Source organism: Microtus pennsylvanicus, chromosome 12 (genome assembly GCF_037038515.1).
Source record: "Microtus pennsylvanicus isolate mMicPen1 chromosome 12, mMicPen1.hap1, whole genome shotgun sequence".
Taxonomy (NCBI): Eukaryota; Metazoa; Chordata; class Mammalia; order Rodentia; family Cricetidae; genus Microtus; species Microtus pennsylvanicus.
This window is the reverse complement of record NC_134590.1, coordinates 797,501-812,110: the sequence shown is the minus strand read 5'-3', so window position 1 is coordinate 812,110 and position 14,610 is coordinate 797,501. Positions and strand designations below refer to the sequence as shown.

The 14,610-nt window shown below is 38.4% G+C and overlaps 1 protein-coding gene across 6 annotated transcripts in view; it reads left to right on the top strand.

Annotated features, from left to right (window-relative positions):
- Ccdc18 (coiled-coil domain containing 18) overlaps window positions 1-14,610 on the top strand; it is a 148,424-nt gene that overhangs the window by 96,321 nt on the left and 37,493 nt on the right. For all 6 annotated transcript variants that reach the window (XM_075943995.1, XM_075943998.1, XM_075943994.1 and 3 more), the window contains 3 exons: window positions 5,831-5,930; window positions 6,495-6,611; window positions 10,769-10,912. In XM_075943995.1, the coding sequence (XP_075800110.1) occupies window positions 5,831-5,930; window positions 6,495-6,611; window positions 10,769-10,912 (361 nt within the window). The remainder of the gene's footprint in view (window positions 1-5,830; window positions 5,931-6,494; window positions 6,612-10,768; window positions 10,913-14,610) is intronic.

The following is a 14,610-nucleotide window of genomic DNA, read 5'->3' as shown; positions in this document are numbered from 1 at the left end:
TATATGTATTTTCTGTTTTTATAGCTAAGACCCAGGCTTAAATTAAATAAAATGCCCAAAAAACTAATTTTATTCAAAGAAAAGTTCCAGCCAAGCAGTGGTGGCACATAATACCTTTAATTCCAGCTCTCAAGAGTCAGAGGCAGGTGGATCTGTGTGACTCAAGGCCAGACTGGTCTTCAGAGGGAGTTCCAGGACATCAAGGGCTAATGAAATCTCAGAGATAAAAATTGAGGTTCAACCTGAAGTTCAGAAAAGCAAAACAGCCAGCCACAAGCTCTTACTTCACTCTCAGTCCGAAAATGGCAATCCTTCCTCAGAATGAGACTGAGAGCTGTCTCCTCCCATTTTATAATCCTCTCTAGGACATGGATTAAGGTGTGCACCACTGGGATTAAAGGTATGCACCATCTGGTTTCTATGGTGAACTAGTGTGACTGCTGGGATTAAAAGGTGTGTGTCACCTCTGCCTGGTCTATAAAACTGGCCAGTAGGGCTGTTTTACTCTCTGTTCTTCAGGTAAGCTTTATTTATTAAAATACAAATGAAATGCCACTACATTTCCCCTTTGAGTCTAACATTTTTAAAAAGACTATAACTAATGTAAGAAAAATTATAAACAATAAATACAGTATATACAATATATACAGGTAATAAATAAATCAACAATGTCTCTGGCAATAAATACATCAACAATATCTAGGCCATTTGCTTTTGATAAATTCACAGAAAATACTCCATATCTATCCTATCTTTGTGAGTCCAAAGTCTTGCACATAATTTATTTTCTGTCATGACTTGCTTTCTGTGTCAGGTAAACAAAGAAAAGTATAACTATCTAGTCTTCAATTCCCTCAGAGTCCCAAGAAGGAAATATATTAACTGAGTTGTTGTAGGAGACTGCTAGTTCCCAACCACTCACATCCAAAATAATCACACAGAAATTGTATTAATTAAATAACTGCTTGGCCCATTAGTTCTAGCTACTTTTTTTTTAATTGGCTAACTCTTACATCTTAATTTAACCCATCTGTATTAATCTGTGTATTGCTATGAGGCTGTGGCTTCTCAGGTAAAGTTCCGTCGTCTGGCTCTGGCAGAGCTCCATGGCTTCTCTCTGACTCTGCCTCCTTTCTCCCAGCATTCAGTTTAGTTTCCCCTGCCTAGTTATACTCTACACTTATCAGGCCAAGACAGTTTCCTTACTAATTAACCTATTGTATTCACAGCATACAGAGGGGAATCCCACATCACCTCCCCTTTTCTGTTTAAATAACAAGTTAATCTGTTTAAATAAAAAGTTAAATACCTTATTTAATTTTTTATTTATTGTTAAAAACAAATACTAAGTTAAATACTTTAACATAATAAAATTACATAAAAGATATCAATATTTGGGAATATGAGTATAGTTCTCTTTAAACTGCTTCCTGCTTTTTATTGGGTGAAGTAATTTTGGGGGGGGGGTGCTCATGGCGACCTTTCAGGGGGTCTTGGTCCATCAAACCATATTAGTCTGGAAGGAATACACAGGTTCTCATCCTCTGAAAATAAAAGGGGAACCTCTTTTCCAAAGCAACAAATTCTTAGACCCAAAATTATGAAATCATGATACCTTTAATATATATATATATATATATATATATATATATATATATATATATATATATATATATATATATATATATATGCTGTTTTAGTTTAGCAACCCATACAATGAAATGTCTTTCTGTACTTAGCTCCTTCACAGTCAAAAAATTCAAAGAAAACACAATAATATACATAATCCAGAATCTCTGTGTATATTCCATCTTTATATGGCTTATTTTTTCTCCTTTTAATCTCTGGCTGTCTGTATTCTTTTTAAAGATTTTACCTTTTTAAAAAACCATTTACTTCTTTTTATAACTGTCTATATTTCTTCTCTATCCCAAGCCTACATACATTTTAAAAACACACTGTGTTTCATTTAGAAGTCTTTTATATCTGAATCTCTCCTTATTGCATATCTGTGATCTTTTCTGACCAGGATGTTTCTTAAAATGCTAAGTGCTTCTTAAGCACCCAAGCAGTGGCATTGCTAGGGGAAATAAAGCCCTGCCTGCTTACTCTGCCGTGTCCAACATGGTGGTAGAATTCCCTTTAATGCCTGAGACTGCTGGGTAGGAGCTGTCCTCACCACCTCAACTCTGATAACCAGTTGGCCCATTCTGTCACCAAATAACTTGCAGCATGTTGTCCATAAACCCCATTTAAATGCTTGGCCTCCTGAAAGAGCCAGAGTTCACATAAGCAGCACAGCCCAGAAAGCCGCCATTTACAAATCTTCTTGGGTTTTTTTTTTCTGCTACTGCTGAATCATGAAAACCTCTCTTAAAGGAGCCATGGCGTTAAGCTGTGCTTAACTCTGTTTTTTGTGTGTTTGTTTTGTGTGTGTGAGTATGTTTAGAATTTCTTTCCTAGATTTCTCAGGTTTTATATGAATTTAGCTCACACATGTTGGGCGCCAATTTGTTGTAAAAGGCCTCTAGTTAGTTCCCGGCTGCTCAGACCTGAAATAGTCACACAGAAACTGCATTAATTAAATCACTGCTTGACCCATTAGCTCTAGCTTTTTATTAGCTAACTCTTACATCTTAATTTAACCCATCTATATTAATCTATATATCACCATGAGGCTGTGGCTTACTGGTTAATATTCTCACGTCTGTCTCCAACAGGGCTACATGACTTCTCTCTGACTCTGCCTTCTTTCTCCCAGCATTCAGTTTAGTTTCCCCTGCCTAGCTCTACTCTACACTATCAGGCCAATTCAGTTTCTCTATTAATCAGCTTATCCTAGTCACAGCATACAAAGGGGAATCCCACATCACCAAATAAGCAGGAAGTGCAAGCAAGTGACTGCCAAAAACTGTAATGACAGAAAAAGCTGGCTGCCTCTATAGTCACCCAGAGTTCTTTTTGTAATGTTGGGGCTCCATCTTCAGCTTATAGGCCCATAATATCTGGCAGACTTTTCACAAAGCAGGAAATTTGAAGATATGTTCTGCCTTGTAATGACAATGTTTGTCAGTTGCTTTCTTCTGCTGTGTCCCTCAGAATGTCTGGTATAGCTGGATCTTAGGCACTAGATCTATTCCTGAGGAACTGCCACACTGATTTGCTTAGTGACTGTACAAGTTTGCATTCCTGTCAAAGAATAAAGTAAATCCTCTCCTCACATCCTCACCAGCATGAGCTGTCATTTGCTTTATTGATCTTGGCCATTCTAACTATTAAAAGATGGAATCTTAAAAGTAGTTTTGATTTGCATTTCCCAGATAACTAAACATATTGAACATTTCCTTAAAGGTTTTTTAGCCCTTTGTGATTTATCTTTCGAGAACTTTCAGCCTAGTTCTATACCCCATTTTTAAATTGGATTATTTGTTTCTTGATTTTTTTCTTTCTTCCCCCTTTTTTTTTGATATTTTAGATATTAGTCCTTTACTGGATGTAGTAGGTAAGATCTTTTTACATTCTGCATCTTGCTGCTTTGCTCCAGTGATATATTCTTGTCATGAAGAAGCTTTTCAGTTTCATGAAGTCCCATTATTTGTTGTTCTTTGTGCCTGTGTTGATGGTGTCCTGCTCAGAATATTTTTTCTTGTGCCAATGAGTTCAAGCCCATTCTCCACTTTCTTTTTTGTCAGATTCAGGGTATATGACCTTTTGTTTTTATTTTTTTTGGTGTTGAGTTTGTATGGGGTGATAAATATGGATTTATTTGTATTCTTCTTCACATAGCCATTTAGTCTACCAGCGCCCGTTATTGAAGATGCTGTTTCCAGTGTGTGTTTCTTGCTTCTTTATAAAAATATCATGTGTCCATAGGGGTGTGGATGTAAGTCTGGATTGCCTGGCTGCTCCTGGGCTGAGGATGATAATGGTGTGGTTGTAATGGAGCACAGGAAGAATGAGTGTTGCCTGCCTGAGTCTCACCCAGAAATGCCCCCCATTGATGCCTGGCAGAGATGCTTCTAGGTGTCAGCGACTGACACAGAGGAATGAAGGTGAAAATACTCGATTTATTTATTTCTGTGTCCATAGGTGGATGTGTGACATGTGTCATGATACACATGGCAGCTCAAAGGACAGATGGTGATAATCAGTTCTTTTTTCCCGCCATATTGGTCTCAGGGATTAAACTCAGGTTGTCAGGCTTGGCAGCAAGTGTTTTTTCCTATAGAACCATCTTTCCAACCCTTTTTAGTGGACATTTTTAGAAGCATCTCAAACTCAGCCAACACTTTGATATATTTTCTTATAAGTCTGCCCTTCCTGTCTTTCTAATATAATTGCTCAAACCAGAAGGCTGTTTCATTATCCTCTTCTGTTTTATCCAGTTTTCTAGCAGGTCTTGTCAACCTTATTTCTGAAACATACTCTAAAACCCACAGACTTCCTGTTACCAGTGTGCACAGTCCATTGTTGTTTCTTCTGTGGTGTGCAACTGAGTCTTCATAATGGGCTCCTTATGGTCTTCATTTATTGCTAATCCACTTTCCACAGGATTCATTATGTTTCTGATTTCAAGCATAAATCATATCATATTGATTTCTTTTTAGATTTCTGATAACTTTCTAAAACATTCTCAGTAAAATCTTAAGTCCTTTGGAAATGAAAACCTGAAGTATTGAGACACAATTTCATTACTCAGTAGATCAGCCCTTGCATACCAAGTGTTTGGAAATATGTAGAGAAGTGAAATTCTGATTCATTGCTGATAGGAAACAAAAGTGGTGATAGCCACTGTGGGAAAATAATTGCAATTTCTCAATGAGTTAAATATAAAATTATCATTTAGTATAATAATTTCCTAGTTATATCTAAAATCATTGAAGGTGGATATTTAAACAAAAATTATACAAATGTTCATAGCACCTCTGTTCATAATAGCCAAAAAAAATGGCAAGAAACCAATTTGCCACAATGATGAATGAATAATGAAAATATGATGTATCCATAAAAGGAGTATTATTAATTCAGAAAATGCGCTAAAATAATGATAATCCATGCTACAAAGTAGAGGAACACTAAGAGCATTATGCTAAGAGAAGCTAGACACATTTAGTAAAATTTGGTTATATGAAATTTCTAGAATTGATAAGTTCGTAGAGATAGGAAAGATTGATGGTTGTCAGGAGCTAGAAGACAGAATATGAGGGGAAAAAATGATCCCTGAAGCATATGGTATTTCCTTTTGTTGTACAAAAAAATGTACTGCAAACGGATAATGGTAATGCTGCATAACATTGCAAATGTAGTTAATTCAGGTGAATTATGCACTTTCAAATGGCTAATAGGCTATTTTATGCTTGTTTTACCACAGAACACAGTTTTCAAAAACTCAGGTCTATAGAATACCAAGCCCTGTATAAGGTTCCTAATTTCCTGGCCTCATTTCATACTGCCTTTCTCTGTTCTGTTTTGGTGTGTGTGCATGCATGTATGATGGGTGTGTGTGCATGTTCCTCCATGTGGAAGCACATGGTGTGTATGGATGCAGGTAGAAGTCAGAGTGATGTATGTGTCTTCCCCAGTTCCTCTACACTGTCTATATTAGGATAAGCCGCCACCGTAATTGCTCAGAGAACCTATTTTTGTGTGAGTTGACTTTTGTTTTCAGTTACTTTTTTTATACATTGTTCCTTTGATTTAAATCCTTTCAGTCTGAATTAACTACAGTCTGTTGCTTTTAATTTATGGAAACAATAACTCAGTTTACCTACCTTTAAAAATTATAGTACTTATATTATCTGCTTGATCTTTTTCTTTTGACAAATTTTAGAGAATGTAAGATGGAGATTGAAGACAAAAAACAAGAACTCGTTGAAATGGATCAGGCGCTTAAGGAGAGAAACTGGGAGCTAAAGCAGAGAGCAGCTCAGGTTGTTTTTTCCTAATTATATTTGAATAAAAATTTCTACCATGGGACAATTATGAAGGGTTTTAGAAGTCACCAATTTTTGTTTCTGGTTATAAATATTTATAAAGTTAGAAATAAATAGATTTTTTTAGTTTATAGTCCTTCAAATGCTGGCTGTGTAGATGCCTGGCTGAAAGTTCTTTACCATGAAACTTCAACTCAGCCTGACCAGTAAGTTTTGTGTGTAAGGGTTCGCTTGCTACCCTTTAGATTTTTTAAAATTCTGTATCAAAGAATATGCAGTTGAACATGTTGCTGTGACCTAAATGTTGGAGAAACAAAGCATTATTTAGCAGTTTTTATTCCAATATAAATTGAAACCTGAGTCATTTTCTCTTATTTTCCATTTTTACTTTCTATAATGTATAATACATATGGAATTCAAATCCTACTTGAAACAATGCTTTATTTGGGATAAACTTATCATTTGTTGATAAAAATACCTGTTGTAAAAGTATGTTCCAACCACACCAGTGTTTGCATTGTAATAAAATGGAACAACTAGCTTGATATTTCTTGTATTTAGGTTACACATTTGGATATGACCATTCGTGAGCACAGAGGAGAAATGGAACAAAAAATAATTAAGTTAGAGGGCACTCTGGAGAAATCAGAATTAGAACTTAAAGAATGCAACAAACAGGTAATTATCTTAAAAATCAACACCATTAAAATCAGAGTGTTCTTGTTGTTTGTGATGACTCTTGTTGTTGTGCTGCCCAAATTGACCTTGAATTCCTATGCCCAGTCACCCCACACAAAACACTGTAGGACCCAGGGCTGCTTGGTACACACCTGCCATAACAGGCTCTATAGACCAACAGGAAGATAGGCTTGAGTCTCAGTTTATCCTAAGGCAAACCTGGTTCCAAGAAAGATCACAAACTGAGACCACCCACCCTCCACCCAGTAACAGATTATCCAAAGAAAGATCCTAACTTGATGTCCCTTAGCCCAGCACACACCCATCTCCTGTTTTTCAGGGCATCCCTAGACAAATGTCAGCCCATCAGGGGTCCTGGACCTTAGAAATTCCTCTGCTCTTATAAAAACCCATCCCAACTCAGGGCTCTCTGATTGCACCAATACGTTGGGCACGCAGAGTCCGAGTTCACGAACTTGAATAAGAGTAAAGGCTCTTTGCTTTTGCATATGGGACTCAGTCTCCTTCTTGGTTTTTGGGGGACTCTGCAGATCTGGGCATAACAATACTGAACATGGTTGTATTTTATAGAATGCACGTAATAGAAACACTGGATACGTTTATTAGTCTTTTTTTTTTTTTGGTTTTTTGAGACAGGGTTTCTCTGTGGTTTTGGAGCCTGTCCTGGAACTAGCTCTTGTAGACCAGGCTGGTCTCGAACTCACAGAGATCCGCCTGCCTCTGCCTCCCAAGTGCTGGGATTAAAGGCGTGTGCCACCACCGCCCTGTTTATTAGTCTTGTGTATTCTACTTTACTATTCATTTTGTCAATATATGTATATACTTACCATAATATGTACATGTTTGATTAGCTATAAAATATTACTGGGAGGATTTATAAGTAATTCTAGAATCTAATTGAAAGAAATCATGTGGGAAGGAAGAACTGTGTTCTCTATATTTTTATCTTACATGTATATTTAAAATTATAAAGTGTTTTATTTGTTTAGTGTACTTGTATAAAATACTGATAGAAACATTTGTTGATGAGAGGAAGTATGAGACTTATTCATAAAATAAACCAAGGAATGCTAATATAAAAGGAATGGATAAAAAGAATTTTAAAAAGTGAAAGACAATGGTACTTGTAGCCATAGGATAAGCCCATATTCTCATAAGCCTTAAATGAAGTTGGAGTATTTGATTCCTCATATATGATAAGTCATCATTGGAGAATAAACAGAGGGCTATGCTAGGTGCCATCTTCAGAGGAGAAACTGAGCTGCTGTGGACTCATATAAACCATGAGCAACAACAAGCCAGGGAACTTTGTGGCCACAGTCTGGGTGGGCAGTAGTTGCATTAGACAAGATGGACAAGATAAGACAGGGACATGATGAGAACTGCCGTGTGGTGGGAAGCTTAGCCTATGAATATAGTACCTTTGTCCCGCCCTCTGGTGAGGAGCAGACTCAACATCTGGGATAACTGAAGTGAGTTAGCCCCAGGCCTGTAGTCTTCCAGGGATTGCCGTTCTTCCCTGTGGTTCCCACTAGCGGGGCTGTAAACTGAAGTTCTGTTCCAGTGGACGGACTCAGTTCCCAAAGGATCCTTCCTCCTGTAGGGTATTGTTGAAGAGGCTTAAAACATGGGCTAGCCAGATGCACTCAGGAGAATTAGTAGTGTCATGGCACAGGGGCCCAAGGAAAGAAGACTCAGAGATACTTTAAGAATGATTTTAGCATCTGGTGGTGGTGGCACACGCCTTTAATCCCAGTACTTGGGAGGCAGAGGCAGGTGGATCTCTGTGAGTTTGAGGCCAGCTTGGTCTACAAGAGCGAGTTATAGTACAGCTAGGGCAGTTACACAGAGAAACCCTATCTCGAAAAATAAAAAATAAAATAAAAGAATTTAGCCTTTCTTGGATGCAGGTGATTTTCCAGTCTTCCATTCCCGTTTCCTCTCTGGGGGACTGGAAGGCCACCCCAGAGACTTAGTAGCCATTAAACCTGGGATTTTTATTATTTGCATTATTGCATCAGTGGAGAGGTTTATGGGAGTGCAAAAACTTTTCAGTTATGTAAAGGGAAATAAACTTCAAAATAAAAGCAAATATTACTTGTTTACTCTCATGGATAGGATCATTTCAGAACAGAACTATGGGGTTAGAGACGTGGCTCACTGGATAATTGCACTTGCTGCTCTTGCAGAGGACCCAGTTTGGGTTCTCAACCTGCCCATGGTGGCTCACAGCCATCCTTAATACCAGTTTCAGAGGATCTGATGCTCTCTTCTGACCTCCATGGGTACCTGACATGTCTGTCGTGTACAAATATACAGGTAGCCAAACACTCATACATAAAAGTAAGTCTACATTAAAATTTAGAAGAGGAAGTAGCCAAAGTAGATGACCAGAGATGTTAAGAGGGGGTAATTGAGGGTAAGTAACTATGAGTTAGCAAAGTACAAGAATCTCTCTCTTGAAATTATGTACAGACCCATTTTATATGCTAACTAAAGGGAAAATTATGATTTAGCTTTTCATTTTTTAGTGGATTTTAAGTGTTCATAGAATATATAATCATCTTATTAAGTAAAATTCTAAATAATTATGTTTGTCTTAAGAAAGGTTAGTTTTTAGGGGTTTTTTTTTTGTTTTGAGAAAGGGTTTCTCTATGTAGCCCTAGCTGTCCTGTAACTAACTTTGTAGACTAGACTGGCCTCAATCTCATGTAGATCTGCCTGCCTCTGCTTCCTGAGTTCTGGTACTAAAGGCATGCATTACCATATCTGCTAGGAAAAGTACATTTTAGATGTTTAGTTTTATTTTATGTGAGTGGGTGTTTGTGCATCATCTACCCAGAAGGGGGCACTAGATTCCTTAGAACTGGAATTACATATGGTTGTGAGATGTCATGTAGGTGCTGGGAACAGAACCCAGGTTCTCTGCAAAAGCAGAAAACTGTGCTCTGAACCACTGTGCCATCTCTTTAGTGTTACGATTTGTGGTGGCAGGTGACCGGAGGCTGGAGTGGTGGGAGACAGACAATTATGCCATGTGGTGAGAGCTTGGGCATAGAGTTTCTTTAGTGAGTATTGGGAGCTTATAAGGGAGGAAGGGAGAAGCAGAGGCTGCCTGATGTGAGGTGTCCTTCTATGTATGTGTTGCTTTTATTGGTTGATGAATACAGCTTTTTGAGCCAGTGGCTTAGAAGAGTAAAGGTAGATGGGAAATCAGGAGAGAGAGAGAGAGAGAGAGAGAGAGAGAGAGAGAGAGAGAGAGAGAGAGAGAGAGAGAGAGAGAGAGAAAGAAGAGTCAAAGAGATGCTATGTAGATGCTGAAGGAGGCAGACACTGAAACTTTACCCGGTAAAACCACAGCCTCATGACAATAAACAGAATAATAGAAATGGAGCCGGGCATAGGTGGTGCACGCCTTTAATCCCAGCACTCAGGGAGGCAGAGGCAGGTGGATCTCTGTGAGTGCGAAGCCAGCCTGGTGTACAGAGCTAGTTCTAGGACAGGCTCCAAAGCTACAGGGAAACCCTGTCTTGAAAAATATAAACAAAACAAACAAACAAACAAAAGGATAATAGAAGTAGGTTAAATTAAGATGTAAGAGTTAGCTAGGAATACGTCTAAGCTACTGGCCAGACAGTGTTGTAATTAATATAGTTTCTGTATGATTATTCGGGTGTGGGAGGCTGAGAAACAAACGAGCAGTCTCTGGCTACAGCTGCCTCTTTAGAAGAAACAGACAGAGAAAGAGGAAGGGAAATCAGCTTGCATCAGCGGGAAGGAGGAGATTGGGAGTGGGCGGATCTTGACTCTTAAGTGAACAGGGTGCTCAGGTGGATCGGGCAGGCCAGCAGAATTATAATATTTAGCCCCAGAAAAATAATTTTAAAAATTTGATTTTAGGTATTTTTGTTGTTATTCTTATTTTTGTGACAGGGTCTTGTTGTGTAGTGTAAGCTAGCTTTGAATTTATTACCCTCCTGCTCCACTTCCAAACTGCTGTATTGTATGTGTGAACCTCCATGTTCTGCCTTCTTTTAGATATTTTGTACATAAGTGGCTGGTTTCACTTAGAACACAGCTAGGAATAATTGTATTTTCTTAGTTGTGTTAATAACGATCATCTGCTTGAAATTCAGGTAGAAAGTTTAAACGAAAAGTTGCATAATGCCAAAGAACAGCTTCGGGAGAAGGAGTTTATAATGCTCCAGAATGAACAGGAGATAAGTCAGCTGAAAAAGGAAACGGAAAGAACACAACAAAGGATGAAAGAAATGGAAAATGTAAGTAAATTATTTTCACATAAGGGAAGAGTAATGAATATCTTTTAGATACCCTGTTCTATTTATTTATTTATTTTTAATACCTTGGTTTTAAAATACAGAAACTGCTCCAACTTTTTAAAAGCTAATTATTTGTGCCAGATGCTATTAGTTCTTTTGATCTTTAAAAAGATTTTATATGTGAAGCATGATCATAATTAGTCTTAATAATAGAAACCTGGAGTCAGATATTAGGTAAGTTGAAAGATCAGAAACTTCTTGCCTCTACTAAATCTAAGACCTAAGGGGAGCTCCTGTCTCTCTGAATCCTCAGTCTGAATTGGGCTGAGATCCTATTTCTACCTCCCTGGTGCTGGGATCAAAGTTATGAGCCTCCCATGTCCTGGGGTCAAAGGCATGCTCCTCCCATGTGCTGGGGTCAAAGGCTGTTCCTCCCATGTGCTGGGGTCAAAGGCATGCTCCTCCCATGTGCTGGGGTCAAAGGCATGCTCCTCCCATGTGCTGGGGTCAAAGGCATGCTCCTCCCATGTGCTGGGGTCAAAGGCTGTTCATCTTTTAGACCGGTTCAGTCTCCTGTAGCCCAGGGTGGTCTTTACTCCACATCTTCCTGCTTCCTCCTCCCAAGTGCTGGAATTAATGTGTGTGTGTGCCACCACTGTCTGGCCTCTATGGTTATCTAGTGACTAGCTCTATCCTCTGATCTCCAGGCAAGCTTTATTTGTCAGAACACAAACAAAATATCATACAACAATTATGCTGGCATTGGTGTAGACAAGGGCACTGTCTTATGTACTTTGTATTCTCTAACTTTGTCATGTTATATTTTACAGAGTAAATAAATCCACAGTATATGCTTTTTATCAATAAATATTCAATATGTAAATATATTATGTAGTTGAATTGGAGATATATTAAGAAGTTACAGGAACTTGAGGAACTTCACACAGAAACTGACAAAAGATAACAGTATTATTTCAGCCAAGTGCAGTATGTTATCAGAGAAACATAGTTACTTGATGACTTGATATTAATAAGTTTCCTGTGTATTGATAGTTGGATATATTCTACACCCTTGTATTTTTTAAAAGTGAATTTGTTTCTGTGAGCTCTAATGGATATAATGTTCTCATCAAAAACTTTGGAATTTCAACAATAACTATTGTGTTTGATTGCTTATGTCTCTTTCTGTAGAACATAAACTGTGTTAGGGAAGGCATTTTGTCTCTTTTTTCATCCCTGTTTTCTGAACTCCCAGAGTTTTGTGTATGTGCGTGTGTGCACGCACGCACGCATACACACACACACACACACACACACACACACACACACACACACACACACATAAAACAAAACAAATATGTTTTGTTTTGTTTTGTTTTTTCGAGATAGGATTTCCCTGTAACTTTTGAGCCTGTTCTGGAACTAGCTCTTATAGAGCAGGCTAGGCTCAAACTCATAGAGATCTACCTGCCTTTGCCTCTGTCTCCTGAGTACTGGGATTAAAGGCATGCCCCACCACTGCCCGGTTCCTGACTTGTATATAGTAAACATAAGTTATTATTTATTGGGAACATAAGTGAAGCAGAGTCTCTAAGAGCAATGAGGGACAACAGTGAGGTGGAAATGATTAATGGCCCTGCCATGTTGGTTCCCTACTAGTGAATGGCTGAAATTATTTGCATAGTAATTATACTCATTTATATCTTGGATCTTCATGACAAATACGAGGGCCCTAGTAATTAGTACTGACCTTTTTCCCTTTTCTTCCTTCAAGTCCAGTGTCATTACCTCTCTCTAACTTGCCTCATGTGCTGAATTTAGGACTGACTTTGCTTCCTATAGCCAAAGATTTTATTTAGAATTGTTTGTAGTTTGAGTTTATGTGGATTTTGGAGTACTTACATATTCAAAATTACTCAAATCTGAATGCATTTCTGTTTTATATTTACCATATGTATCTCATCTGAAGATAATTTATAGATTATTTTAATAAGCTTACTTATCAAATGTAGACAGAAGTTTCTGTTTCTGCCTGTTCCGCAGCCATTTGTTCAGTCCCAAAAAAACACACAGAGGCTTATATTCATTATAAATTGGTTGATCTATTAGCTCAGGCTTATTATTAACTAGCTCACAATTTAAATTAACCAATAATTCTTATCTGTGTTTAGGCCATGCTCAGTACAGCATTCTCTTCTTGCTTCCTCTGCAGCTGGCTGGTGATTGCAGACTGAGCTTTTCTCTTCCCAGAATTCCCCTAGTCTCGTTACCCCACCTATACTTCCTGCCTGGTTACTGGCCAGTCAGCATTTTATTAAGCCAATACAGGTGAAAAATCTTTACAGGGTACAAGAACCCCACAGCAATCAAACAGTTTCATACTGTGAAATTTTCTCTCTGCCAAAATAATATTCACAACGTGTTTTGGGGGGAGGAATGGGGAGTTTTATCATGAACTTTAGTTTGTCTAAGTAGAATTAGTAATAAAAGCTCAGAGTCAGATATAGTGGTTAATGCTGAAGATCAGAGAGACAGAGAGTCCAGCCATTAGAGAGTTCTTTTACCTGTACTGACGCTCAGACCAAAGAGGGGATCCTGTCCTCAGAGTCTCTTCTCAGACTGCTCCTGTCTCCTTCTACCTTATATTCCTCTCTCTGCCCAGCCATATCACTCCTGTCTCCACCTCCCTAGTGCTAGGATTAAAGGCGTGGGATCCCAAGTACTGGGATCACCTTTGTGTGAGCTCTGTTTCTCTTGTGTAGCCCAGGGTAGCCTTGAACTAACAGAGATAGATCCTTCTGCTCTGTCTCCCGAGTCCTGGGATTAAAGGTGTGTGCCACTACTGCCTGGCCTCTAGAGGCTTAGCTCTGCCCTCAGATCTTCAGACAAGCTTTATTTGTTAAAACATAAACAAAATATCACTGCAGGGAGTATTTCAGATTTTGTGTTTCCAGATAAGAAATACCTTAACCTGTCATTTACTAGGAATTTAAGTAATTAATAACATTTCAGAGGAAATAATAGCTGCAGTGATGTTTCACCTTCAATAGAGAATCCACAACTCAGCTGTATAGATCAATTGTGAATTTTAATTCTATATTTTATGGCAGTATTTACTTATTATTTATGTAGGAGTATGTACTCATGTTTATGTAGGCCTGAAAAACAGTCTTGAGTGTTATTCCTCAAGAGGTCATTTCTCAGGAGCAATCTACTTGTTGGTTTGATTTTTGATTTTTTGAGATAGGGTCTTAGGTAGCTCAGACTAGTTTTGAACTCCCTGTGTAGTAGATGATGACTGTGTGCTCTTTTCTGGTCTCCTTTTCCTACATTAGTGCCATGTTGGTTTTATTTGGTGCTGAGGCGAGAACCCAATGTTAGTATACTGGCCCACTTTGGCCCTGCCCCTTGGGCACAGCCACCCCTCTGCTATGGCACTGTTTTGCAGGTGCGAGGCCCTTATAAGAGAAGCTCCGCCCACACCCAATCTATCTCTTCCTGCCTTCCTCTGTCTTTCCCACCTCTTCTTTCCTCCCACTCTCCCTCCCCTCTTTCTGTTTGTCTCTCCCTTCCCTCCCACTTTCCAATACACTCTTCCCAAACAAACTCCACATTCAAGCTCTCTCTGCATTGTCTGTGACCATTAATCATTTATAACCAACCCTTTTAAAATGAAAACAAACTTTTATAAACAATCA